Below are 26,636 nucleotides of genomic sequence, written 5' to 3'. Positions count from 1 at the left end.
AATCAATATATTTTACCATTTAAAACCAGTAGGATTTGTGATCAATTCAGAGTCTGCCTCCTAATCTCAGTTATTCAGAGTACGTTTGTTTGTTTGTTCTGTTTCTCCCTGTGGCTGACGGGAATAACAATAATGTTGTGAATATAAGGTTTTAAACATTCCTAGCACTGGAGGACTAATCCTCCTTCCTTAGGGTATAGTCAGGCAATGCTCTCCTTGGGTAAAATGATAAAGCTTTCATGATTTCAGCTGCCATCTCCTTCTCACCCCACTGCAATAAGCAGTGATCAGTGCCTATTTAAAAGGAAAGTGAAGCTGGTTGCTGATGGTGAGAAGTCACACACTGCTTTGGAGGCAGAGGCAAAACCCTGACGTGCTTCAGAGGAAGAAGGAGCAGCCAGAGGTGACAGAAGGAACTGTCATGCAGACACTGGAGCCACCGGAGATTGCAAAGACACAACCTCGTCATGAGATGAGGCTCTCCCAAAGCTTCTTATCCTGTCGTGCTGAGCTTAGCAACAAGTCTGTCCCAGTCACAATGTGTGGTGTGTGACCTGCTCCTCGGGCCAGCCAGGAACGTGTGTGGCAGGGAGGGCTGGCATGATCCATGTCTTCTGGATCCTGCTTCTCCTTCGGGAGGGGACGATGGGAAGGACTCAGGCATGTAAAGGAGGTGGTTGTGTGATTGTGGATTTGCTCTACTCTTCACAATTAGACTGACTTGCTGTTCTGCAGATGCAGGGTACAGCGAGTGGTGTGTAAATGGTGCTCAGGTAGAAACTCTTCTTGGAAGCAGAGAGATGTTCTCCTACATCCCTCTGCTACTGGGATTCATTCCAAGCCTCCATATATATTTCAAAATACCCACAAATGTGCATATCCAAGAATTCCTTGTCTTATCCCCCCTTTCTGAGTCTTCCATGTGCACTCTCGCTGACAAATTTTAAGGGAAGAACCGCTGTATTTTAGGTTCATTCTAGTCTTCCTAACATTCAGGTTTAACATACCAGCACCTGCCTGCGGAGGAAGGTGATGGGCACTTGTGGAAAGAGGAGAGGAGCTCTATAAGCCGTGTGTCCTGTACACACACCTTGCCTGACCAGCACAGCGCTCTTCCCCAGCACAGACCACCACCGCGTCCCACCAGAGGGAAAACGAGGGGCCGCCCTGCCCGGGGGAACAGGACCTGCTCCCTCCTCCCGGGGGAGGGCCGGGTGCCGGGACCGGAGCATCCCAGCGCGCCTGCGGGGGCCCGGGGGGCGCATCCCGGCGGCGGCGGCAGCCCCCGCCCCGCCAGCCCGCCCAGCCTCCGGGACGGCAGCGCCGCCGGAGCGTTGCCCTTTTAAGCTGTGGCCCCACTTGCCTCCACCCCGGCTCCCGGAGGGGCTCCGGCAGCCGACACCGACCGACCGACCGACAGACCGACCGACCGACCGACCGACCGACAGACAGATCTCCGTGCCCGCCTCGCTGCCGGACCGGGCAGCCCAGAGCCCCAGGGCGGCGGCGGGGCCGCGGCCACCGGGCTGCCCCTGCCCTGCCCCCGCCGCTCGGGGACCATGGGATGCTGCACCGGCCGCTGCACCCTCATCTTCCTCTGCACTTTGCAGCTGGTGAGTGGAGGCGCTCGGGGTTCGGGGGGACGCGGCGGAGAATGGGGGTTCGGCTCGCCGGGATGGAGCCGGGAACAAAAGCCCCCCTCCAGGGTCTCGGTGCTGCCCCGGGCAGGGCTCCGCTCCCTCCGCAACTTCGGCTCGGAGGAGGGATGTCGGGGTGCGCTCCGGGGACGCTTTGCTGCGCCGGGGTGATTTACTGGTGCTTAAAACTCATAAAAAAAAAAAAAAAGTCTTTTTCAATTAATAAGTTTGTACTTACAAAATACAACTGAAAAAAAAAAAAAAGAAAATCGCTCTGTGAGAGGAGTCCCGGCGGCTCGGTGGCGATGTTGCAAACCAAACCAAACTTCATACGTGCCAAAACCCACCGATACCTTCAGCCTCTTGCATGTCCAGTTGCAAGAAAAGGTCCACCCGCGTCCCCCCCTGCACGCCTGCATCCCACCCTGCTGAGGTTTGTGTTGGTTTGGAAGGAATTCTTTCAAACTCCGCCGGGATGAAGTGCTTGGATAAAATGTGCTTAATAATATACATATATTTATGTAGGAATAAACTTCTCAGTGTGCGGAGAGTGTGGACCCTGGGGGGCACGGCTCGGTCCCTGGTGGGCAGAGGGGTTCCTGCTCCTCCTGACATGTGCACAGATGATAAACAAAGGTCTGGTTGTTCCCTGAGTGTCTGCGCATCCAGCCTGGATCTGGAGGGTCCCCTTCTTGTCAATAGCTAATGGGCTGCAGGGCTCCTCCAGCCTTAAAAAGGAAATGACAGCAGCTAGGTGTTTAATTTCATTTACTTCTCCCGAATTCGCTGTATTTTGGAGCATTAGCAGCGTGCAGGAAAGGGCAGACTTCCTGCGAAGTTCTGTTGAATAGTTTGCTGGTGCCAAGGGGGTGAGTCTGGTTAAAACTCTTTGTTTTGGAGTTGGGTACTGTGACGGCGCAGTGTTTTCTGTGCAAGGACGGCACTGGGCTGAAGGTGGGAGAGGAAAACTGGGAGCCTGCTAGTTTTGAAATGATAACCATCAGCCTCAAACTGAAGGGGAAGAGGGTGGGAATGCACCCCGGTGAACTCTGAATGGCACAATCGGAAGATGCGGGTGGAAGATTTGACTCGTAGTTAAACAAAATGCAGAATGGAAGTGGTGGGGTTTTCTTGCACAAAGCGTCTTGCTTGGCACATTTATGAGCGAGCTGAATGGCTGGGGAGTGTGTTTAGTCTCCTGGATTATTTCTTTTGATTTTTCACCCGTGATCACAGAAGAAAGAAGCTGTACTCTGTATTACATTAGAAATTGGCATCTCAACACTCACTGTCTCTTAAACCCATCACTATGTCATCCTGCTTTAAGGCACATACTCAACACACTGGGGTAAAAGAAAATAAAAATAAAAAAGAGAAGAAGCCAGGAGCTGCTGGTGCTGTTCTGCTTTCTGACAAGCGTGGGAGTTTTCTTGTATCCAAGATACAGGGACAAAGAACCCCCAGCATTTTATTTTCCTTAAGACCCTCCTCCTTGAAGAAAAGAATCAGCTTGGCTCATTCTTAAGCAAGTTTGGATGCCTCGGCCCTAGCAATTTCCCATGGCACTTGCTGGGTGAATTGGTAGAGCTGGAAAAATGTGAACTATGGTGAGGGAATTTCTGGAGCTGCGCTCCGGTGGGGGCGAGGTCAGGAGATCCTGGCCAGTTCCCAGCAAGTGCTTGGGTGAGGGTGAGATTCAGCATGGTGCTTTTTAATTTCCTTTATTATTTTATTAAGCAAAGTTTGTCTGTAAATCATCACATCACTCCCACATCCATACAGCCAAGTGACGTGCAGGACTCGCTGCTGCTCAGGGTGGGCTCTGCTGAGACAAAACACTGAAGTGATCAGGCCAAGATCATCAATAAATTATAATGACGTGAACTTCCTTTGTTCCTCTCATGTCTCTACTCGGCTTCATTTGATACTTTGAACCCTTCACAGTCTTCCCTGTTTGTTGCCAAGCTCCGTGTCTCCCACTACTGAAGTTCCAGGGGTGAAATCCTGTCTCTTCTGTGGATGTTTTGCCTCTGACTTAAATGGGGAGAGGATTTCAGTGCTGGGATCTCCCACTTCAGTTCTACAGCACACCCCTGAGTTCCATTGCATGTTCTCATGTCTGTTCCTCAGAGCTTCAGTGGGGCTTTTTATAATTGCTGAACGGAAACCTGAAACAACCCCTCCAAAAACTCAAATTAGAGATTTGAGTTGCAGTTCTTCATAGAAATTGCTTTATTATTAGGTGCAGGCAGTTGAGTGAGTGTGTGGGGAAGTGTTTGCACACTGCAGTCTAAATGTTTTCCTGTGGGGAAAGAAAAAAGGCAGAAAACAAACATATTCATCACTGCAGTGTGTGTTCCCAAAGAAAAAGTTTGTGATCCAGCCGGAGAGCAGAACGACAACGTGTGAATTCAAGGAGCTGCTACACAATGCGAATACCAACGAGATCCTCAGCCCCCCACTGGCTGAGCCTCGTGGCGCAGAGAGGAGGAGAGCGTATGCATCTGTCTGAAGAAAATCAGGGCTGACTCCCCAGCGGTTTGCTAATCAAGGGGGGAGGGAAGGCTGTAGTTTGAATAAATAATTTGCCGTGTTCCAATTTTAGGTTATTGTTTCCATCGAGCGTCCACGTTAGGCTCGTGCTTTGATGATCGGTCCTGCAGGGAAGCTGCAAGAAGGTTCTGGCTCTCCCTCCCTCTGGTCCTGGTGTGCAGTGCTGTCCCTAATCCTTCCCTTTTTCCCAGTCCAATCCTACCTCCAGCAGAATTTTGGGTGAAAGTTGACCCAGTTCAGGGCCACCCTGCAAACAGGCTTGTCCTCAGCCTTGGATGACGTGGAGTCAGCAAGGTGATGGGGTGTTTTCCCAGAGTTTGTGAATCCCAAGGGAGTTGTCACCTCTGCATTCTTGCTTTGCCTGAACACCTCTGCCATCCAGGTGCTGGTGTTACCTACAGCAGATCACCAGCCCTTTCTCATCCCTCCCAGGCTTTGGGCAGATGTATATTGAGAGCAAAGCTTAAATGAGCCCTAGGCCTCCCCAGGAAATAATCATGACTCTATCAGGGAGCCTCTGTAGTGAGTTAAGAAATATCCCTTACAGAAACTAAGGTTGAAAAAGGTTTGCCAAGGACAGGGTTTCCGAACTTGAGTGGTATGACAGACTGTTGCACCCAGCAGGACTGTGGACTGGGTGGCTCATGGTGAGAAACCACAAACCAGGGCTGGGTCTCAGGCAGGGAGGTATTAAATAATCATTGATTTGCTTCTTTTCTCTCTGCCAGCGTGAGATTGCACCCAAACGGTGTATTTTCTGGAGCAGTAAGTGATTGTGCACCGGAGGCACTATGTGAATTTATTTCCACTGAGCATGGAAAAACTCCCTCCCTCCCCGTGCCCTGTCCCAATAAATCAAACAACTGTAGTTTCTTTACATTCTGTCCGTGGATTGAGAGCTCAGATGCCAAGGAAAGCCTGGAGACAATTTCACAGATACATTATAAATCCCTCTAGAATAACAGCTTCTAATGGAAAAAGTGACTAATACTTCAAATGAGCACAGAACAAGGCGCCCTGGGACGGGGCTGCACACTGAGACTAACCAAAAGTAACTATATACCTTTATTTATTTATTTTCTCATGCTCTCTTTCTGCCTCGCTCTTTTCTCAGTGATTCCTTTTTAATCTCTTACAGAAGGGGGTGACCAGTTCTGGAAGCCATTTGAAGCCAGCACAGATCCTTCTCTAACTACTCTCTTGTAGTTAAAGCGATTGTGTTGGTTTGATCGAGACATGAAGTGATGCAGAGCACGTGGGGGGTGAGGGCAGAAGGCAGGATGTGGGCAAACAAAAAAGTGCGAGTTAGAATAGGTGGACTAGTTAAAATAGGTGGAATAGAGGGATGTTTTACAAGGGTATGTAGTGGTGGGACAAGAGGGAATAGCTTTAATTTGAAAGAGAGTGAGTTTAGACTGGTTACTGGTAAGAAATTCTTCCCTGTGAGGGTGGTGAGGCCCTGGCACAGGTTTGCCCAGAGAAGCTGTGGCTGCCCCATCCCTGCAAGGGTTTTAGGCCAGGCTGGACAAAGCTGGAACAACCTGGCCTAGTGGAAGGTGTCCCTGGCCATGGCAGGGGGGTTGGAAAAAGAAGAACTTTAAGGTCCCTTCCAACCCAAACCATTCTCTGGTTCTGTGCCTCGATTGATCAGCACACATGGGCTGCAAGAGGGAGGGTGGCAGAGCATCTTCCTGCCCAGGGGAAAGGACAAGCAGGATTGTGATGTCTGGGGGACTGTAGGGATGACTTGCTTGGTTTTCTCCTCTACCCCAGGGATATTTTGAACTGGAGGCTGAGAGAGGAGAGCAGGACCCATCTCTGCCCTCCTCTACAGCTGCCTCTGGAGCTGGGGCAGAGTCTCAGAGTCTCCTGAGGGAGCTGTGAGCCCGCACAGCTGCGGTTTGGCCGAGCACAAAGCCTTGGAGGGAAGAGCAGGTGCAAGGGGAAGCACAGCATCCCTTTGCTCATCATGCTGTTCAAGACCCCTCCAAAATTACCTTGTGCTCTCCCCAGCTGTTTATCTTCTCCATGGTTTGTGCTTAAATTGTAATCCCTCTAGGGAAGGGGCTATCTTTCGTGGATATGCACAGCACCCAGCACTGTGATGGCTCAAACCTTTCCTGAAGTCCTTGAACAATACTCCAGGCTAAATAATAACGTAAGTCTGAAGAGTACGTTTGACAGATGCTGTCTTCTCCGTGTCTGTTCCAGACAAAGGAAAATTAAAGCTGTGCCAATAATAGAGCTTGTCAGCATTTTCCACTGAAGCTGACTTTCAGTAGAAACCTGGGGATTTGACTAAATGAATATTTTCATGAGAAGTATCTGCTTTCCATAGACAATCCTGAGTTTTTCTCCCAAGTTTTGGCCAGAATATTTTGGCGAAAAATCAAAAATGTGCTGGCAAATGTTTGCTGTGCTGGCAAACATTTTTAATTTTAAAGCGGTGGAGATTTTCTTACAAAAAGATGAATTTTTGCGTGAGATTTTTCTTTTTTTTTTTTTTTTCCCCACCTTTTTCCTGAGCAGCTGGAGTCAGTACACTGCAGCAAAAGGGAGGAGCAGCTTGGGGGCTGTGTTTCAACTGTGCCCCGTTGCAGATCCCCCGGCTGCCCACATCCGCGCTTCCCATCGCGGTGGTGGAGATTGCAGATGACTCACAGGAACTGTCCTCTAACCAAACCCATTCAGACCAGGAATGAAATTTGGCCAAAGCCAAGCCAAAAAACAACTGAGGGCAGGGTGGTGTTGAAGTCAGCTCTCCCTGGAGAAGTGGGGCTTTGTTTCAGCTGACACAGGATGTTTGTTGACCACTCTCTGACTTCTCCCGGCCACTCTCTGCTCCTTTGCCTTCTCCTTTTTCCTCTTTCCAAGCACCAGAGCCCTACAAGAAGAGAAGGAACTGGTTTTCCCCGAGGGGGACCCTCTCCCCCTGGCTGGTGTGGGGTTAAGGGAGCTGACGTTGCTCCATTGTGTGCTAATAATATATGGAAACTCGGATCATTTTGGCTGGGGTGCAAAATGGAGCTCTTCCAAGACTCTGCGCCAGGGGCCCGAAAGTATGAACTCTTGGAGAACAAACTGGATAACAAAGGCCAGATTGTGATCGCTTTTCCTCCAGGAAAACCCTGGACTAGCCCGTTGCTTTTTGAGCACTTAAGAAAACGCGTATGATCTAACGAGCAGCAAGTGCCCCAGCTGTAGCATTCCCTTTCCCATTAACAAAACATTGGGTCTGAGGTCAGTAGGATTGAACTTTTCTTTCTTATTTAAAAAAAAAACAAACAAAAAAGCCCAAACAAAAACTAGGGATAATTTGTGATTTAATGTCCTTATGCTTGTGGAGTTCCCTTTGTCCCCACTCCTTCTGGGCTGCAGTAGATGTGATGAGCACACCCAGCTGCACAGGTTGTGTCTCTGTGTTTAAGTTTTGTAGAAAGAGAGTTTTTCAACCCAGTGAAAATTTTTGTTTCAAAAGCAGTATATTTTTCTCCCTCTCCCTATGTTCAGAACAGGAGGAGGGAAAAAATTACATTTCTGCACAAAAAAAAAATGAAAATACTCCAGCATTTGGCAATGTTTGCTGAAAATGATGGGGGTGTTTATTGTGCCAAAGCCCAAATATTTTGAACTTTTACAGAAGCTTGAAAACACTTCCAAAAAAATCAAAAATTCTCTCTAAAAACAAATTGGTTTGTTTTTTTTTTCATTGGAGTTGTGGACTCTGGACATTCTCATCTTCCAAGTATCTCTGACATCATGATGTCTTCCCCAAACCCAGCTCATGGTGAGGTTTAAGGGGGAAAGTGCTGAAAGAGAAAGCACAGGTTTGGGTATTGCTGCAGGGTGGTGCTGTGTTGTGGTGACTCATCTGCTCTCAGGCCAGTGGTTTTGGGTATTTTTGTTGTGGAAGGAAACTCAATGAATAAATGCCCTGTGGCAATGTGAATCTGAGATATTTCATAATCATTCCAGAGTCATAATATTACCTTAAAGTTCATGAGATTTCAGAATAATAATAAACAACTTCTGCTTTGCTTATTTATTGGTAAGTGTCAGAATTTTATTTTGTCTTCTTGCCAGCAGTAATAGTAGGGATGGCAAAAATAAGGATTAATAGTAGTAAAAAGTAGGGAATCAGTAGTAGTAGAGTAGTAATAGGGAAGTAGGTAGTAATAGTAGGGAGGAGAAAAACTGAACTGATTGAAATATCTGGCAGAAATCTCTGAGATGGCGCTTCAGCAGAAGTGCTGCTTCTCACCAGCAGGTTGGAACTGTCTCACATTGAACACAGAAAAGTCAGTGTTGGTGTTGCTCTGGCTCCTCCTGGCTTAGCCGAGCCCTGGGCCCCCATCTGAGAGTCCTTGTGAAGAACTGAAGTTTTATTTAGCTCAGAGGCTTCGCAGACTAGAGAAGAGCGAGCAGCAGCTTTCTGCTGGGGCAAGATCAATATCTCCTGCCTTGACTTTGCTGTAGCTCATTAACATCAACTGTCTTTTCCAAGGGCTGCTTTTTGGTCTATTTTCCACGAGGACTTAATTGCCGTTTTCTTGGTGTCTGTGGCTCATTCTCAGCACAGCTGCTTCTGTGTCAGGACATTAGACACAAATATGTTGTTTATCAGGGAAAAGCACGTCCCAGATTTTCTCTCAAAGGTGAGGATTCTTGGAAATTAGGAGCACAGCTTTTCTGATCCCCCTCCCCCCATCGTCCTGGGTGTTGTTTGGTCGAATCTAGGTTTAGTAATTGAGATGTCAGATTCCCTGACACCTCTCAGCTGAAAGGATGATGGTGTGGAAGCAGTGACCTCCGCTGCCATCTGCCTGGGCTTAATGAAAATATACTGTGGGAATCGAGGCAACAGCTTGTCTTCATCACCTGCTCGAGGGAGGCAGACATCAGGAGCTGCTGTCCCTGAGCCAGCTTCCTTTGCCACCTTTCAGCACTGGCCAGCCCTGCAGGCAGGTTCCCACCTGCTCCCTGGGCTCTCTCAGGCCAGCAAAATATCAGTTTGCTTCCCCCTTTTCTTTCTTTTTTCATTTTTTTCCTCCAATGCTCAAAACTCAAGAAAAGCAGGATCATCATCATATTTTTTCTGCACCAATGGAGCAAGCACACAGATGTCCACCCCGGCCCTGATGTTCAGAAGTGTGGGAGCACAAGTTGCCCTCCCTGTTTCAGCTTCAGGCCATCTCACTGCACAGTGATGGGTCAGGGCTCACTGTGTGTGTGTGGGACCAACCTCAGGCTCTTTCTGCACTTGGGGGCACCCCCTTACACAGACTTGCTCCCCATTGTGCTGCCCTCAGAGTAGACAAAAACACAGCTGAGGGTCCCACTGCTGAGATCCCTGGATATGGAATGCCTGGAGCATCCTCATCCCAGCTCGCTCCACCTCACATCCCCCAGAGCTGTCCACAAGAGCTCGGTCTCCAGGTCTAGGACAATGCTCTGTGACACAATCTCTTTCCTCAGCACAGTTCTCCAACTCTCTTTCCATGTAATTGTGCCATCCCTGAGTGACCTGGGACATCACTGACCTAAGGTCAGAATGACAGAGGACAGACTCTGCCCTTCATGAGTGAGCACTCGGGCAGTCAGACACCTGGTCGAAGATATGAAAGAACAAGAATTGAACATTACTGAGGACAGTTGGGTTTCACTTCTCCTGAAGTCCTAAATGCACTTAATAAAAAATGAATCCAGGTGCTCAGAGGAATATACAAAGCAAATGTACAAAGCTTGGGAAGATGTCTCCTGTGACACATCTCTGGGGAACAGGGACCTGCCTTGTGTCTGTGGTGACCCTGACAACAGCCTTGGACCCATTAAAGCAGTTGGTGCTGATTTATGTTTTCCAAGAGCTGTTCTCTGGGGATAGTTCATCTGTGAGCACCTTTTCATCTGAACAGGGAAGGTGAGATAGAGGACACCAAAGAAGGGGATGGAGCATTTTACTATCCACATACAACTTATAAAATATTGAGTGTAGCCTTGCATGGAGTGCTGTGTGTGGTGTGCTCATCCATCATGGATAAACAGCCTCACCACAATTAACAGTTTGTCACTGTCTCCCTTCAGCTCCACCCAAAAATTACCTCTCTAGCAACCAGAGCTCAATCTCAGTACCAGCATGGTTGACCTACCTGGAGATCAGGAGGAATCTAAATCCCAGCCTTACTCGGGTTTGTTCATATTTAGGAGGTTTGTGCATTATTCTACAGTACTATAAGAGCATTGCCCTGCACGTTACAAATGGCTTCTTTATGTTGGGTTCTACTCTAAGGCCTACAAGCAAAACTTCTCCCCTGCACAAAGCTCAGCAGATGGATGGGCTTTTTGTGGAGGGAATGTGGCAGGGTCTTTGCTTAATATTTCTGTTATGGTCCTGATATTCAGGAGTGCCTAACTCCATACTGTGGGACTTGGGAGCATCCTTTCCTCTTTTCAGAGCTGCTGGACCCCTGATACTCCATTAAGAGTGAAACAGTCCCACTTTGGTGGAAGCACCACATCCAAAGGACCTGCTCCGAGGACTAGGGCCTACACAGCAGCACTTAAAACAGACTTTTCTGCTTCCCTGAGAAGGAATTACTGAGTGAAGCTGGATGGAGGAAAAACTCTTGAACCAAAGACCCACCTCAACAGGACAAGAAAGAGCTGGCCTGGCCTGGCTGGTTTGGACCTTCATTTAGGGACTTTGGAAGAGGCACAGACCACAGATATGTGCTTCCCAGCTCACAGGTTTGCAAAGATAAAATCCAGGCCCAGGAGCTGATTAACCTTGTGGAGAATGACCAAGACCTGAGTCCTGAGCCTTGGGCAGACTCCCAGAAACTCTCCAGTACCCAAACACCTCCTGTTTTACAGAGCAAAACAACTTCTCCCGCAGCTCTTCCCTGGAGGATGGTTTGAAGGCTGGGCATTTAGATAACTTGCATGAATATTGGAACTATTGGTTGCTTTGCCAAATCAGACCCAGTTCCTAATTCCCCATGGCTGCTGGTAATCCGTTAGCAGCAGGTTTCCATGTGGGAGATGGGAATGGGCTCTGACAGGCGTCTGGCATCCCTGGCTCCAGAGACAACACACTTTTTGTGATACCATTGTGGGAAAGGCAATACACCTGCTTAGATTGTATATGTACAGAATTAGGGGAGAAATCTGATTATCCTAATTACTCAGAAATGCTAAATATGTGCAGAATACCGTTTGGCTAATTAGCCTGGGAGATTGCTGGCTGTTCAGCAGGGAGTAGAGCGGGTGCTGGGAGAAGTGTGATGGGAGTTCACAGGCTGTTATGTGCCCTTTGCTGTCTGAGCATGTGGAGAGAAGTGAGCATGAGCAATTGGGGATGTGATTGCCAGCCTTAAAACAAAGTAAAAAGCTGGGAAAGGGCAATTCTTTTTCAAATGTCTGACACTTCTTAAGATTTTGGGTCTTCAGGTTTCCCATCTCATTATTTTGAGCTGAGACATCCAAGGGAAAGAGGGGTCTGCCTCTCTGCCAACAGCTGGTGAGAGCCCCTGCATGGCACCTTCTCAGAAGGATCTGTTCTTCCCCCTTGTGCTGACACGGGCAGACTCTCAAATGCTCTTGAAGCCTGAGGAGACCATGATGTAGTTGGTTCTGTGATTGCTGCTACTTCATTTTCATTTAACAGGCTTGTTTGCACACAGAAGAAGTCTTCTGGCCCAAAATCTGACCTGCTTTTCCCAGAGGTACAGAGGAAGTCAGGCAGATGCTAGGCAGGGTAGAAGGTGGTTTGTGCTGAGTACATCTCAAGGTTTTAGTCCCCAGATGTCTAGATCCAGAGAACCAGGCTGCTGCTTTCAGCTCCATGCTGGACAGAGATCCAACAAGAAAACCATGACTGTTTGGGAGGGCTGCAGGGAGGTTGGGACAGCAGGTGTGCACAGCTCAGTGTGTCCTTGGGTCCCACAGTCTGCACAGCTCTGCCATCAGACCACAGCCAAACCCCAGATCCTCTGGATATAATCAGTGCCCAAAGTGCACATTCATCCATCCACAGCCCATCCTTATAGCTGGGCTTCTTCATGTCTTTAAATAACCCTGCATAGCTTTTATTCCTGACCTAGCCAGAGACTAGTGTCTACCTCCAGCTCTTCTGGAAAGGTTAACCTTCCTGCTTCTGTGAGCTCGGGATCAGTCCTGCTGTCAGTTCGACACAGCATTAGCTGGGCAGTAAGCTGGGAGAAGCTACAGCATTTGGGCTTCCAGGGCTGCCACTGAAACAGCTTAAAGCTGAATTGTGTGACAGCGTGAAAGAATAGATAGGGTGATATAAAAACTCTACCATAGCTTCAGACAATAAAGACCGTGTCTCCCTTCTGATGAATAATGGCTCTTTGTTTTATTCCTTAGATGGCAGGGCTGTTAGAACTGCTGAGAACTATCCCAGTGTTAAATATATGGCTGTGTAATAAAGGCTCTGCAATCTATGAACTGGGACTGAATGGATACTTGAGTGAATCATTTAAAGTACGATGAATTTCTGAGGCAGCTCATAGTGACAGGAGGTGGAGGGGCAGTAAACTCCTCTGCAGATCACTCAACCAAAGGATGTTTTCCTTGCATGAGGCGTATCCCAGGTTTCATGGCTGCCAAGTTTTCCTCATGGAGGCTCCCTTGGCCATGTAAAGTTCCTCACTCACAGTTTTGGACACAAGTCCAAACAAGTTTCAATCTGCATTTCAGATGGAGCTCCAGGGTTCAGTGCCGAGATACTGTGCCTTTTTTCTAGCAGAAATCCTGGAAACTCAACCCTGGCAGAGTCAAAAGAATGGAGCAGTAAATCCCATGTTCAGTTGTAGCCCGGACTGAGAGCTCAATGGGGTTTTTTTTGGACCCCATCAGAAATAGGGATGGAGCCTGCTATGATGAGGAGGAAAGTGCTGCTTCTTCCTGCTGCAGTGTCACCATGCTGGTGGAAGAGGTGATACACAGATATTGTTATAACTGTCTGGAGTCACCTCAGAGTCTTGCCAGATCAAACTTCCTTGAAATTACTTAATGGAGCAGCAAGAATTTGAATTTCCATAATGTGGATTAGCACTTTTCTATTTTAGCTAATCCTTGCAGTCAGACCTGCAAGCAAGAAGATCAAAAGACTTGAAAAAAAATAAATGGTCAGAAAGTCTGGAGTAGGAACAAACCAAAGATGTCATTGTTCCAGGGATGAGGAATCATCTCACACCTCCAAGGGGTGATAGCAGCGGGCAGGTAGGGTGATGTGTGGATGAAGGTTTGGTGTCACAAGCTAATAGAGGGCAAGTTTTTGTCCCCTTCCATGGCTGGAGGAGATGCAAGAGTCTGTGAGTGCCCCGTGGGTGAGCTGCTGCCTGTGGGTTGGGGTTCAGCCCCTGCAGGATCACCAAACTCTTGCCCTGTGGAGACACAACTGCTAAAGATTCGCTGCAAGTGAACTTTGTTCTCCAGAGCTGCCGAAGTGGCATCTATTGACCAGCCTCTATTTTAAAAGGGGGAGAAGGAAAAGAGAAATTCAGCTTTGCTGTTGAATAAACCATGAGCCATTGAGGAGCTGCAAGTCAGCAGGGGAGGGGCAGGGGCAGCACAGAAATAAGGGGACACAAATGTCATGCGAAAAATGAAGCGCAGGAGGGGCCTGGCCATTGTGTGACACTCCTGGAAACTTACTTGGAGAGCTGGTTGGTGGGAGGCCAAAAGATGTATACAATGAAAGAGAGACACTCGACTGGACTGAAAATGCAAACAAATTGGGTAGCACAACAGAGGAGATAAATTATGCTCATGAAATAAACAATGGCTGAGCGACACTGGATAAATAGTTACATATAATAACACCACTGTTTGTCCCAGCCACCCTAATTGGGAGGCTGGGCAGCATCCGATGAAAACTCTGCGTTGCACATTTTCCCCTTCTAATGAGGAAGATTTTTCCCTCCCCCCTGGAAGCCTCCCCCCAGTCCCATTTAGCAGCAGACTGAAAGGCCTGGTTTCATTCCACTTTCCCACAGCAAACTCATCCTGGCAGGAACTGCATTAAGGAGGACAAGTAGAAAATGATAATAAATTGAGGGGTTGCTCTTATTTCACCTTGTGACAAATCTATCCAGTGGGTGACTCAGGGAGGGTGATAAGAGCATGGACCAGGCTGCCGCTTTCCTTTTGGTGCTTGGTCATGTGGAAAATAACCCCATTCTAGCCCTCACTCAAAAGGGCTTTCCTTTAAAAATAATGCTTTTTAAAAGGCACTGAATCCTTACTTACCCTGTTGGAAAGCCAGCAGCTCGCCTCCATCAAAGTGAACGTCACGGGTCTCATTTCATCATCGACTTGGACTGAAGAGCAAAAACAAAAGTTTTTGCACCAAAAGTGAGATGGTCAATGCCATCAGTACAAATGGGAGACCTTGTTAAACCTTTGCATCTTTTTAGCATGATTCTGCATTGCTAATAGATCCCCAGTGAGAATCTATGGTTTCACTGAACTCCTCTCAGGTAGAGCAGAAAACTCAGTAGTGGAGGGGACGGTGACCATCAGAAAACCACAGGCTTAGTGACTTCCCCACAGCCAATCACACTGTGAGTCCGACTCTCCACCCCAGAGCCCTGATTTCCAGCACTCAGACTGGTTTGTAGCAGAGCTGTGCTCTTACCTTTCAATGACTGCCCAGAGCAGATTGCAGTTCCCAAGCTCCTTCGTCACCCCGTGAGAGAGGCTGATCTTCAGCCTCAGATTGTGTCTAAACTTTTTGCCACCTCCATCCTCGGATATTCACTCCATTAATCCGTTGGAGCACTTTGTGTGTCTCTGTTTTCTTGCTTTTATTGACTTAAGAGAAATAGAGCTGGATCTCTGCTCTCCAGCCTGCATTGCTTGTGGGGAGGTTACAGCTGAGGAAGAAGCCCAGGAGGTGGTCAGCCTTCCTCACCTCTGTAAGCAGCAGGCACTGCACTGCTGGGGCCGTGCCCAGCGTGCTGGTGACTCCTGAGAGAGGGGTGACAGCTCATAAATCATCTTTGATCATATAAAATTGACTTTGCCTCCTAAAATGGCTGGAAAGCTGAAATATCCCTGGTTTACATGTCTCGAGGGAGGCAAGGGAAGCTAAGTTTTTTTACCTGTAATTACTAAGGTAATTATTCAATTACTTAAGTAGGACTGATTTTCTTCCAGAGAAGCAATCAGAAGATGAAAATCAATAGTGATTGATTTATTTTCTGCCCACTTCATAGAACAAGATTGTTTGTGGGGATTGTGGTTATTGGAAAATTCCTGCAATGCCCCAAAAGCCTCCAACAGTCCCTGCTTTGAACAAAATAGTTGTTTTCTTGTTTGTTCCAATTTAAAACTCTTCCTGTCAAAAACATTTCACTGGAACCAGAAGCTGAACTGCTAAATGTTTTTCTTGTCCAAAATACTACTTTCTTCCCAGTTCTTTTTCAGTTCATGCTCTGATGACAGGCCTGGAAGTTTCCTGGTACATTCATTAGGGGAGAGTTGTGCAGTATTTATTCACTGACATTTATTTTTCTGCTGAAAAAATGGCTGCATGTTTTTTCAACTGTAGTTTTTCAAAGGAAGTTTTTCTTTTGTCCTTTTTTTAACTGAAATAAGCATATTTTTATGTTTCAGTTGGGTTTTTTTTGGGCAAAGCACAAACATCAGTGTTACTAGTAGTGATTAAAACTCAGCTGTCACTTTATACGATGATAGCGTGGATGAAATGCAAACAAACAACTTGGCCTGTTTGCAGCCCAACTCCTAAAATACCTCCAGTTGCTCATTTGCCTGAAAACTTTCTGCATATTGCCACAACTTGCAAAAGTCTCCTGGGGAGGTTTTGATATATAAAGCCAATATTCACAGTACTCATCTGCTCTGTCCTGAATTCCCAGCTGCTTGTCAGACCAAAGTTACGTCCCCAGGCTGCAGAGGGTGAGGTGGGATTGGCAGTGGAGGTGGGCAGGAGGGGGGGTCTGGCTCAGCATCCATTGCTGGGCATTGCAGGCGGTTGTTCAGAGCATCACTAGGGATGAATTTGGAGGGATGCAGGCACAGGAGCAGGGCGAGTTCACCTCCCTGTTGAGAATGTGACAGTGGTGGGAAAGGTGAGAGGTTTGGGCTGGTGCTGTAACCATGACAGGAGGTTCCTAACCTAAAATGCCACCTCTTTTTGCCACCACAGGGCAGGTGAGCATCCAGAAAAACACTTTTGCAGAGCAGATGTGGTTTGTGCCGATGCAGGATGATCAGCGTGAAATATTCCCGAAGATTTTACAAATATGACCCAAGTCTCCAGCTATCCTGTGTGTAAAATGAGGGTGTTATTCCTAATTTCACTATATAGATGGGAGGACAGTTAACAACTGTGCTGAAGGGCTTCGCTTGAAGGAGCAGGAGCAGAATCAACCCCAGGAGGCTCATCCATGTTTGGGATAACACTAGTTTGTGCTGCCATGTGTGAGAGCCAGGCTGGGTGTCAGTGCATCAATTCCCAGATGCCTCCCTGTTGTTCCCGTGGGATCTTTTCTCCTGCTCTGTCAAACCCAGAGTTTACAGAGCCCTTCAGCACATGACTGCAGCTGGACTGTCACTGTGCCTCAAGCCAGCAGATGCTCCAGACCTTCAGTCAGCGAGGGCTTCTGTGTCTCCCAAGGAGCTGCTGCTCATGGCATTACAGGGGGGCAGAAGGCATCACGTGGGGCTGCTGGCAGGTGGGAAGGAAAAGCTGTAAAATAATGGGAAATGCATCGCTTTTGGCTTCACGTGTTGTCTCTTCCTGGCCCCCACAACTTCACAGCTAGGTATTAGGAAGCAGAAGTGCTAAGAGCACTTCTCTGTGTCCTGGTGGGGGTGAGAAAGCCTTGTTTTATGAGAACAGGCCCGTTTGTACAGTAATTACCAGTGGAATTTTCCGGTTGGCTGTGCTCTGTCCCCTACTGCTTCAGGCTGGTTACGATGGGCTTTCCTTCAAGGAGCAGAGTTGCAGCAAGACCATGGCAGATCCCAATTTCCTAGATTATTAATAATAACAATATCATTTTCTCTCTCCCCTATTTCTCACCCACCCTGCGCTTCCCTTTTAATAAAATTCTCCTCTCTTGCTGTAGACTCTGCAGTGACACCAGCCTGATTTGTAATGTAAATAGGCAGCCCAGTGTAAAGGCGACCTGCAAGAGCACCGCAGGGCTCTAATTATAATTTTCATTAAACTCCTTCTGTTTACGAATATCCAAGCAATCTGGCATTGCAGCAGAAGCAAGAGGAAATTAAAGCAGTGCTACCACTTAGCTCCAGAGTCAGGGAGCAGGGACCCAGCTGTCGAGCAGAAACTGAAGCAGGGTTCCTACAGACAAAGTTTTGAAGAGTTATTTCAGCTTTGGCATCCTTCCTCTCTCGAGCTTTTAGCCCAGTTGCAGGGCTTGCATGTTTTTCCTTCAGAGGATCTGGCTGGTGCAAGTGTTTTACACGTGATCTATTTGTGACCTAATTAAGGGGATCAGCTGCTCGAGCTCCCAGTGCCATGTGCGGGAAGGAGCTGGGGGAGAGCGGGCGCTGAGCCGGCTGGAGAGGGACAGGGAGGGTGGAGGGTGGGTGGAGAGGGACCATCAAGCAAAGGGGAGAGCAGGGAGCTTTGGCTAGCAAGGCCCTGGGGAGATTTCACAAAAGTCCAGCAGCACAGAGATCACAGAGATCATTCATCCCATTTACTGGGAGCATCCTGTGGAGTGAGGGCTGCTCGGACACAGCCCTGTGCAGGGATTGGGGCTTTGCTGGTTGTGCTACGAGGCCACCAAGAAACTTTCATCCTTATCTTCTGTTGGATGAGCAAAATGACTTCAAGTGGCTTTCTGCGGGTGTTTTGCCTTCAGAGGGGCGTTTTTGTAACTCAGGCCACAGCTGACCCTTCCTGAAGAGAAAGTGCTGCAGGTGCCAGCAGTGAATTAGACTGGCAGGGGACACCAATGAATTTGTTCATAAAGCCAAAGACAGGGAATGTTCTTGGTGTCACTTGGACACAGTGAGCCTTGGCTGTGTGTGGACAGGACAGAAGAAAAACTGAGTTTCACTCTTTGAGCCTGAGGCAAGAGTTATTGCTCCCTTTGGGAAATTGCCAGTGGTATATTTAAGGCCACAATTCAACCCTGAGGTAACCAGTGCCAAAATAAAATTGCAGTTTGCAGTAAGTGCCTATAAAATAGCAAAGATAGCCAGAATTTTGTCTAAACTGGGTGAGTCCAGCTGGTATCTCATGGGCTTTATACACACTGTGAGTTTTAATCCAACCTCTAATTAATTTTAATTCTTTCTAGTACACTTGAGAGTTTATGGGAATCTCCAAGATGTTCCCAAACTGCTGCTCCAGTCTGTAGTCTCCAGTCTCCAGGAGACTCCAGAGAGCTGCATCAGGAGGAGACAGGCTGGGCAGTCCTGGCCCAAACAGTGCTTCAGTGCAGCCTTGAGCCTTCAGTGGCAGCTCCCTCCAGCAGCAGAGCTGGCTCTGTGAGCTAAGCAGAGGATGCTTGGGATAGCAGGTCCAGAGGATATAGAGTATATTCCCTAAGTCCAACAACCCATTGATTAACTTTCAAATATTTTCAGGTTTTTTCTCTGCATCTCTGTCATGTGAATGAGCCCAAACTTTGGAAAGGCTTCGTGGCTGAGCAGAGGCAGGGATCATGGAATATAATGCCCCGTTGGTAGGGAATAAATCTCTCTATTAGAAAATTAAATTCCTGCTGATCTCCAGCACTGCTCTGCCTCACAGCCTTCATAGAGTTTGGATGGGTTCATAACAGCAGCAGATCTCTGGTGCAAAATGGCTGGTGAGTTAATGGCATGTCTCTAATATATATTATTTCACTCAATGAGGAAATTTGTGCTACTGGTGAGAGTGGTTCCTCCCCCAGTGCTCTCTGCCACGCCAGGATGCTGTCTGGGGGAGCAGCAAGGATGTTTGCCCATGATCATCAGTATGAGATGGGTTAAGATAGGCTGGCAAGTCCTTCAACAAGTGAAGGAAAACCGTGAGTGTGGAGCCTGAGCCTGGGATAGGGCTGTGCCTTACGAGGATCTGGGTGACAAAAATGTCAGGCAATTGTTGAAGAAACTCATTAATTTTTATGTCTGTTGCAAATACAGTCACATCCCCTTCATCCCAGTGCCCCTTCTCTCCATCACAAAGCTGAAGCCCCAAAGCTGAGCTGTGAAACTGAGGGAGGAGAAAAATACTGGGAGAAGAAGGGGCAGGGGGGAACATTGTGGGCATAACAGATTAATTTAATTATCTTTGGGGAATTTAGGATTGAGTGTTGACGTAGGTTACAAATAAAACAAATTTGTCATTCTCGTCAGGGTCCTTTTTTGCCTGGATCACAAAGGCACCTGCTTATTAATTTAGCCTGATTGCTAAATCTCAGCAATCAGCAATCACAGCAGCGTTCAGTGCTGAGGGACCACCAGGAGACACAGGCAGGAGCACAGGGAACAGGCACCTCCCTGCATCCCTGAGATCTGAGCCCCAAGGGCAGGTGGAATCCAGGAAAACCAAACAGGCCAGAGGCTCTGTGGGGTGTACAGAGCACAAGCCTCACCAGGCACATGACTGACCTTGATTTGAGAGAAGTTTAGGCACTACAGGGAAATCATTTTACTGAAGCATTCCTCCTAGGAAGCAGTCTTTTTCCTGGGAGCTGTATTCTGAGCTCCATTCAGAACGTCAGTGCTGGGCAACCTCTTCTCCCCTCTGCAACATTATGTGCAAGCAGCTAATTCACTGTCCTGCTGACCACCCCCCTGAGAGGGTTATGGAGCAGGAGAGGGCAGTTGTGGATTTGCCATCTGGCAGGGATCAGGGACTGTAGTGCCTTGCTAGAAAAAGTACTGCCAGCTCCTGCTGTTTTGCCAATTCTGTGACACAACCCAACACTTGGAGTAAAAAGGCTTAAGAGATTTGTGTGGATGTGTGCCTCAGGTTGTTGTTCCAGGGGAGGAGGTTTAGACTGGATGTGAGGAACAATTCCTTCACCAAGAGGGCTGTCAAGCATTGGAACAGGCTGCCCAGGGCAGTGGTGGAGTCACCATTCCTGGAGGGATTTAAAAGATGTGTGCATGTGGCACTTGCAGATGTGGTTTAGAGGTGGGCTTGGCAGTGCTGAGGGAACAGTTGGACTCTGTGATCTTGGAGGCCTTTTCCAACCTAAGTGACTCCATGATTCTATGAATGCTTGTGCATGGCCCATGTCTTCAGCTGAGCAGGACTAGTGGCTTTTTGTGATGTACTTAGAAAACCTCAGTCCTTCTGAAGGCAGAGCCTCAACCCCAGACACAAACAAACAGACTTCTGCACTGCTGAGTGCCAGTCTCATCCCTTATGTTTAGCAGGACTGTGCCTTTCCTGGAATGCTAAGCAGTATTTGGGCATGTGGGACTGAATAATGACATATCCTCGCAGCTAGGACATTTTTGAAAGGCTTTGGCAGCAGAAAGCTCAGGGATCAAGGTCACAGCAGTGGTACTCCTGAGAGCATCATTGCCAACACACAGAATGATTCTGGGAGGGGAGAATGCAGAGCTCAAAGGTGCCAGGCCAGGGGGAATGAGGAGGTGAGGGCTCAGCACTGGGATGTTTGACAGCAGGATGCTCCAGGCTTCAGCAGGGAAGTTGTGCTCAACCACTTCAGAGGGGAAAGAGTAACCCAGGTTTTGCACAGGATGGTGCCGGGCTGGGAGAAGTCCTGATCCTCAGCTATGGCACAGGGCAGTCTGAAAGCTGTGTTTCCTGGAGTGTGATGCCTCAGAAGCAGCCAGGGAGTGACCTGCTGTGGAGTCATGCCAGCAACGGGGACTTTTCCTGCTGCCTCGTGGGGCCCTTTGGCAGGGATCAGTCCTCCACGCCAGAACACTGACCAGTTTGCTTCAGAAACATAAATGATTTAAGGGTATCAGCCCTGCTGTTGGAGGCCTCTCTAATGTCTATGTGAATAGAAGAGGTTTCAGCAGCTTCTGGGGAGAAAACAGACCAAAGAAGCAGAGAATGGGGTGTATTGTATCCAGTGGCCAGAGTGACCAAAGCGGCCTGAGAGACAAAGTGACAAACAGAGACCTCCTGTGCAATTAGTCTCTTGACCTCTGTGGTTGGGCAAGGGATGCTGGGAAAGGAGCTGTGGCTCACAAGGCCCCGAGGAATGTTTCCTTGACAACACTTACTGAAGAAAAATGAGATTTCATGAATGCAGCGGGAGTTAACACGTGAGAGGCTGACTTTGGGAGAGACAAGGACGTGGCACCTCGCAGAACGAGCCCCTCGGTTTGGGGGTGTTGAAGCAGTGGCTCAGTGACCTGCTTTTTCAGATAAACTTAATTAAAGAGCTATTACAACCGCTCATATTTATTTAGAAATGCAGCCACCGTGGTAAAAGCAGACTTATTGTTTAATTATTTTTCTACCCACGAAATCTTCTCCACCTTGAATAAGCACTGGCACGGAAGGAAATTCTCTGCTCACTGCTGATAGTTTCAGCACACTGCAGCTTGGGTTTAGGATTCTTTAGAACTAGCATTGTTCCACCATTTACAAAGGCAGAGCAATTGTATAGAAAGATATGTATAATTATATAATGTATCATAGTAATACCAGTACATTAAAAATAAAAAGCAGACAGGTGTTTAGTATTGCCAAACTTAAACCGTGTGGAAGAACCAAAAATGCAGATATTTGAGTTCAAGACCTAAATAGATATCTTTTTCAAATTATCCAATTGAAGACTTTTTAATTTCTTCCTGCTGTTTCAGCTAGAAGGACTTAAACTTTCATCCTTATATGATGTCTCACAGGAATAGCAGCACTGGGGCTTTGTCCTGAACTCGAGCCATCCCATCACATGGCCAAAATACCTCAGGAAATCAGTGCAAGTTTTGCCTCAAGAAAAGACCTGTGACCTTTTCCAGTGAAAGTCTTGGCTGCTCCGGGGGTGTTTGCACAGCAGACAAAGAAAGAGCATCTTCTTAAAAAGCAGAGCCGGTTGGCAGGAAACCAAACGCTGATTCAAGGCATCGGAGTCAGCCGGGAGCCCGGAACATCCCAGCGGTGTGGTGGGGACCAAGGGCTGCAGCTGAGCCTCTCGCTCACTTCAGGCTGGAGAGAAAGGAAATACAGGGGGTTAAGTTGCCAATTTTGTCCGAGTTGAAGCTGTATGTAAGCACACGGGGGTCTGAGGCTGCTGCATACACCCCTGAACAAGAGCAGGGCAGGATCTAGAGCAGTCTGTGAGGCTGTGTCCTTACACTGGTGAGAGACAAGGAGAAAAAGGAGAGTTTTCAGGTTGTTTTTTTATAGGCCAAGTGGAAAATTGCCTGGATTTCCAGGTAAAACATTTTGAGTTTGTTTTCTTTTTTTGCAGGAGTGTCTCCCTTAAGTCCTGGCTGCAGCAGTGGGATCAGCCTTTCCCATTTGTTCCCTCTATTGCTTGCTTGTGTATTTATTTCTAACGTTTAATTTTAAAAATGAATCTCCTATTAAAACTGAACTTGGAAAGGTTAAAAGCAGGTTTGCTTGCAGGAGCAGATACCTATGGATGTGTGTGTAGGCAGGACTGTACCTGCCACTGGGTTCTCTGCGTCTGTACCAGTTGTCAATATCTTGAAAGTGATACTTTTTCTTTTGTGTCCCAATTGATTTCAGAAACACAGTGAAAGACACAGATCCAAACTAAATAAGATTAAAGGCTTTAAAAGCTTAATAAATTAAGAAGAGCAAATCTAGCTGATAACATGGCTCTGATAGTAGGCTATAAAGGGCAGGGAGTTAAGGAATTACAGGTAACTAACTATTCATCAGCATCCCTTCCTCCTCAGCAGTGTGGGGGCACAAGGGAACAGGTTGGACTCTCCAGCTTTATCAGCAGGACAGGAGCAACAGAAGACAGAGTTGAGGGGATAGAAAAGATTTGAGGAACTAGAATTTAAATAAGCACCCCCAGCCCATGCTGCACCAGCTCAGTGTGTCCTGCTGGCATCAACACCTGCCAGTGACACTGTCCTGCCAGAGCCATTGGAATGCAAGTGGAATGGATTCAACCCCCCCAAGGAGAAACTGTTCCCCATTTTGAGATGTTTTCTAAGACTCATTTTCCTATTCTCCAGTGGGGTCCATCAGGCAATGTTCCACTGCAGCTCAGGTATAGCTTCCCTCTCTGGTGAAGTTTTCATACTGTAATGCTCCTCAGCATGTCCCAACCTCTCTTTGCTCCCTGTGTGTGAGCTGTGACAGGGCTCTGTAAGCTGAAGAACATTCTCTCTGCCTTTCTTATCTTTCCCAGCTGTATAAATGAATGATGGCCCAACAGAGAGCTTTGGCTTGTGTTGTTTGCCTGGCTAACAGTTGTTTCACATGGTCATTTGCTATTCCAGTTTCACTCAGATCAGCAGAAATGTGGTTTATTTCGGGAGAGAAAATTCTGCCACAACTCTTCTGATTTTAGTATCGCAATAAATCATTTAATTTAAAGAATGAAAGGTAAAAATGTTCTGTGGGCTAGAGAAGCAAGAGGAGCAGAGGGAATCCTGGTTTTAATAAGAATAGCCATAAAGAAGAAAAATTTGTCCTCCCTGATGGAAAGGTCCTGTCAGCTTTGAATGTGTTGAAACCTGTGTCACAATCTGTGAAATTTCTCTTTACAATTACTTTCCAATGCCTCTGGAAAGTAATAGGCTTTCTCAATAGAATAGTGTGAATCATTGTAAGGAACACTACAGCAAGGATATTACTCTGCAGAAACTTGGCAGCACAGAGAGAGATGGCATTTCCTTGCTCAACAAGAGGGATTCAGCTTGGTTCAGTACGTGGGGAAAGATAAATCAGGGCAAACCCTGACCCTGCCCTCTCTGAGCAGGACTGGAGGGACCAGGACTGAAGGATACCCTGACATTCTTCACATCCCAACCCCAAATCAAGGCCAACTTAGCCCAAACATCAGCCCTATTTACCTCCAAATCTCAGCAGCGTTTAGTGGGTAAGCTCTGCACATAGACCTGTAGCATAATGAGCGAAATGGTTGTTTATCAATTTGTTTTTAGCAAATATTTCCTTAATTATGCAAAGTTCCGGAGGGAACAGGGACAAACTCAAGGTAACTTCAGGCTGCACTTCCAACAGCTGGATTACAGCAGAGACTCTGCCTGCCTGACACTGATACAGTGTTGGAGTTTCAGCAGCAGCATTTGCTGTAATCAACATATTTTACAGAATATTACCTCTTTTTTTATTTTTATAAGTGAGGAAACAGATTGTGTGAGCTCACACATCCCACAAAGGCTCCCCTCTCCTTTGCTGAACCAGTAGCTGGGCACAGCCCATCTCTGGACCAGCTGAGTCATGCCTGCAGCTCCCAGGTACACAAAAATATTTTAAAAATGCAGAGAACATGGCAAAAGAATGTAAGCCATGATGGAAAGAACCTGGAGGCGAAGGCAGTTGCACTAAAGGAGAAGGAAGTGTGGTATGAAGATAGTTTTTGGGATCATGGTGAAAAATCCAGAGCTTGGAGACCTCTCAAGGAGCTGTGCCCCAATCTGAAGCCGTGTAGAACATCAGGTCCATCTCCAGGGCAGTTGGATACCTCTCACTTCACAACCTCGTGTCTTCCCTGGTCCAAACAACCCAGGAAGCATCATGAGCCTGTGGAAGGAGAAGCTTTTCCCCTTTTTCCACAGCCCTAATGGCAAGTGTTCCTTTGTGAGAAGAAAACGCTTCTCCAGACATGGGTGCCCTGATTCTGGAGTGGGAAAACTCATGGCAGAAGGCCATGAGGGTAGGAGGGGTCTGTCTTTATACTGATTTTCAGAGCCTGAGGGCAACAGGCAAAGCAGAGCAGGGTATTACCTCAGCAGAACACCCCCATTGTGTCCCCTCAGCAGAGTGACAGCCACAGCACCGGCTCCCATGGCACACCCTCCCACATCCATGTAATGCACAAAGCCAATTAAATGCCTGATTGGATGAAGTGGTCACAGTCAAATGGCCCCTTGCCAGCCAGTCAGGATGCAAAATTGACAAATATCTGTAAAGGTGTGTGCCTTAATCCCCTCCTGAGGGATTAAGTGTTTAACCTATTACTGGTGTTTCTGAGGAGACACAGCAAAGCTGCTGTGCTGGGGGGGAGCAGCACTTGCCCCAGCCCAGCCCTGCAGCCTCGTGCTTGGCCACAGCATCTTCCAGGTGGTTCAGATGGATCAGGACAGGGCAGTGTGTGTTGCTTCAAGAGGAAAAATATTTGGCAGAAGTGAGAGATTTGGCGACTGCCTCCATTCCCTCCCCATTCTCTGTCCCTCTTTGCTTGTGAAGGTGTTGGAGAGGGAAAGCTGCTTGCCCCTGCCCTGACTGACCACCCTTAACCAACCTGCCAGAGAGTTCTTTGAAGTACAGATTTTTATTGAACTTTCAAGGCAGTGTTGAGAATTGCTATACCCTCCTAGCCCAAGAGAGGTGTGAAGGTGATTTCCCCATTGATCCAGGAAGAAGGAGGAATAATGGCCCTTTAGTAGATGAGGCTTCTCTCATCATGTGGCTTGAGTGACACCTGCAACCACTCACATCCTTAAATGCTTTAAGCCATCACACAAGCTCTGGTGCTTAGTTTCCCAGCCAGGAAAAGGTGTCACACAGCAGACTAGGATTCCCCATGGTTAATGTCTAATTAGTAGTTAAATTAATATTGACTATCGATAGTAAATTGTAATGATTTATTTAGATGAAAATAAATATGAAATGTCATAATGCAATCCTAGTGTACTAGTATGATAATTAAACACACTCTGAAATCTTATCCTGACAGGGAAATCTCCTGCTGTGCCTCGGCACTTGCAAAGACAGGTCGATGGAGGGGGTTACACTGTGTTAGTGAAGACATGGAAAGAGAAGATCTCTCTGTGTAAGGCTGGGCACTGGGAAAAACCTTCTGGAACAGGTTTGCCCCCTGCACTCACTGATTCTCCTGTAGATACAGTGTTTAAAGGCTGTGGGGATGCAAAGGCCAGCATGCAATTGCATGTTCATTGTGCTCTTTCAGCTGCAGTGTAGAACAGCAGCTCAGAGCTGGGGACCAGGTGTTGCCTCATACACAGGTGGTGGCTACAGGTAAAAGTGCATCTTTATATAAATGTGGTTTGAAAATCGGCCCCAGCACTTCCACAGTAATGGAGTTTTATTTCTAGGACATAGTACTGGCCTTGAATCATGTTATTAGTGCTGGAGAGGAGCACAACCTGTCCTGGAAAACTGATGTGTTTGCAGAATTCCTTTACTGGTGGCAGCATTTTCTGAGGGGTGAAAGTGGAGGAGAGAGTTTCCTCCTCTCTCTTACTTTGATGGATGTGTGCTGGAAAGCAGAAACATGAGAGGTGTCAGGAATGATGCAGTGATGCTGAAGGCTCTGACAA

The 26,636-nt window shown here is 47.5% G+C and overlaps 1 protein-coding gene across 3 annotated transcripts in view; it reads left to right on the top strand.

Moving 5' to 3' along the window:
• The first annotated feature begins 1,297 nt into the window (after nucleotides 1-1,297).
• The window catches only part of NKAIN4 (sodium/potassium transporting ATPase interacting 4), a 52,244-nt gene continuing 26,905 nt past the window's right edge, over nucleotides 1,298-26,636 (top strand). For all 3 annotated transcript variants that reach the window (XR_007907104.1, XM_051803151.1, XM_051803150.1), the window contains exon 1: nucleotides 1,298-1,613. Coding sequence is in view for 2 of the 3 variants with exons in the window: in XM_051803151.1 (XP_051659111.1) it covers nucleotides 1,560-1,613 (54 nt within the window). In the remaining variant the exon portion in view is untranslated. The remainder of the gene's footprint in view (nucleotides 1,614-26,636) is intronic.

The sequence above is a fragment of the Manacus candei genome, unplaced genomic scaffold (assembly GCF_025592945.1).
Source record: "Manacus candei isolate 608988 ecotype Guabito, Panama unplaced genomic scaffold, ASM2559294v1 h1tg000057l, whole genome shotgun sequence".
Classification (NCBI taxonomy): domain Eukaryota; kingdom Metazoa; phylum Chordata; class Aves; order Passeriformes; family Pipridae; genus Manacus; species Manacus candei.
Note: the sequence above shows the minus strand (reverse complement) of the source record. Positions and strands in the feature narration are given on the sequence as shown.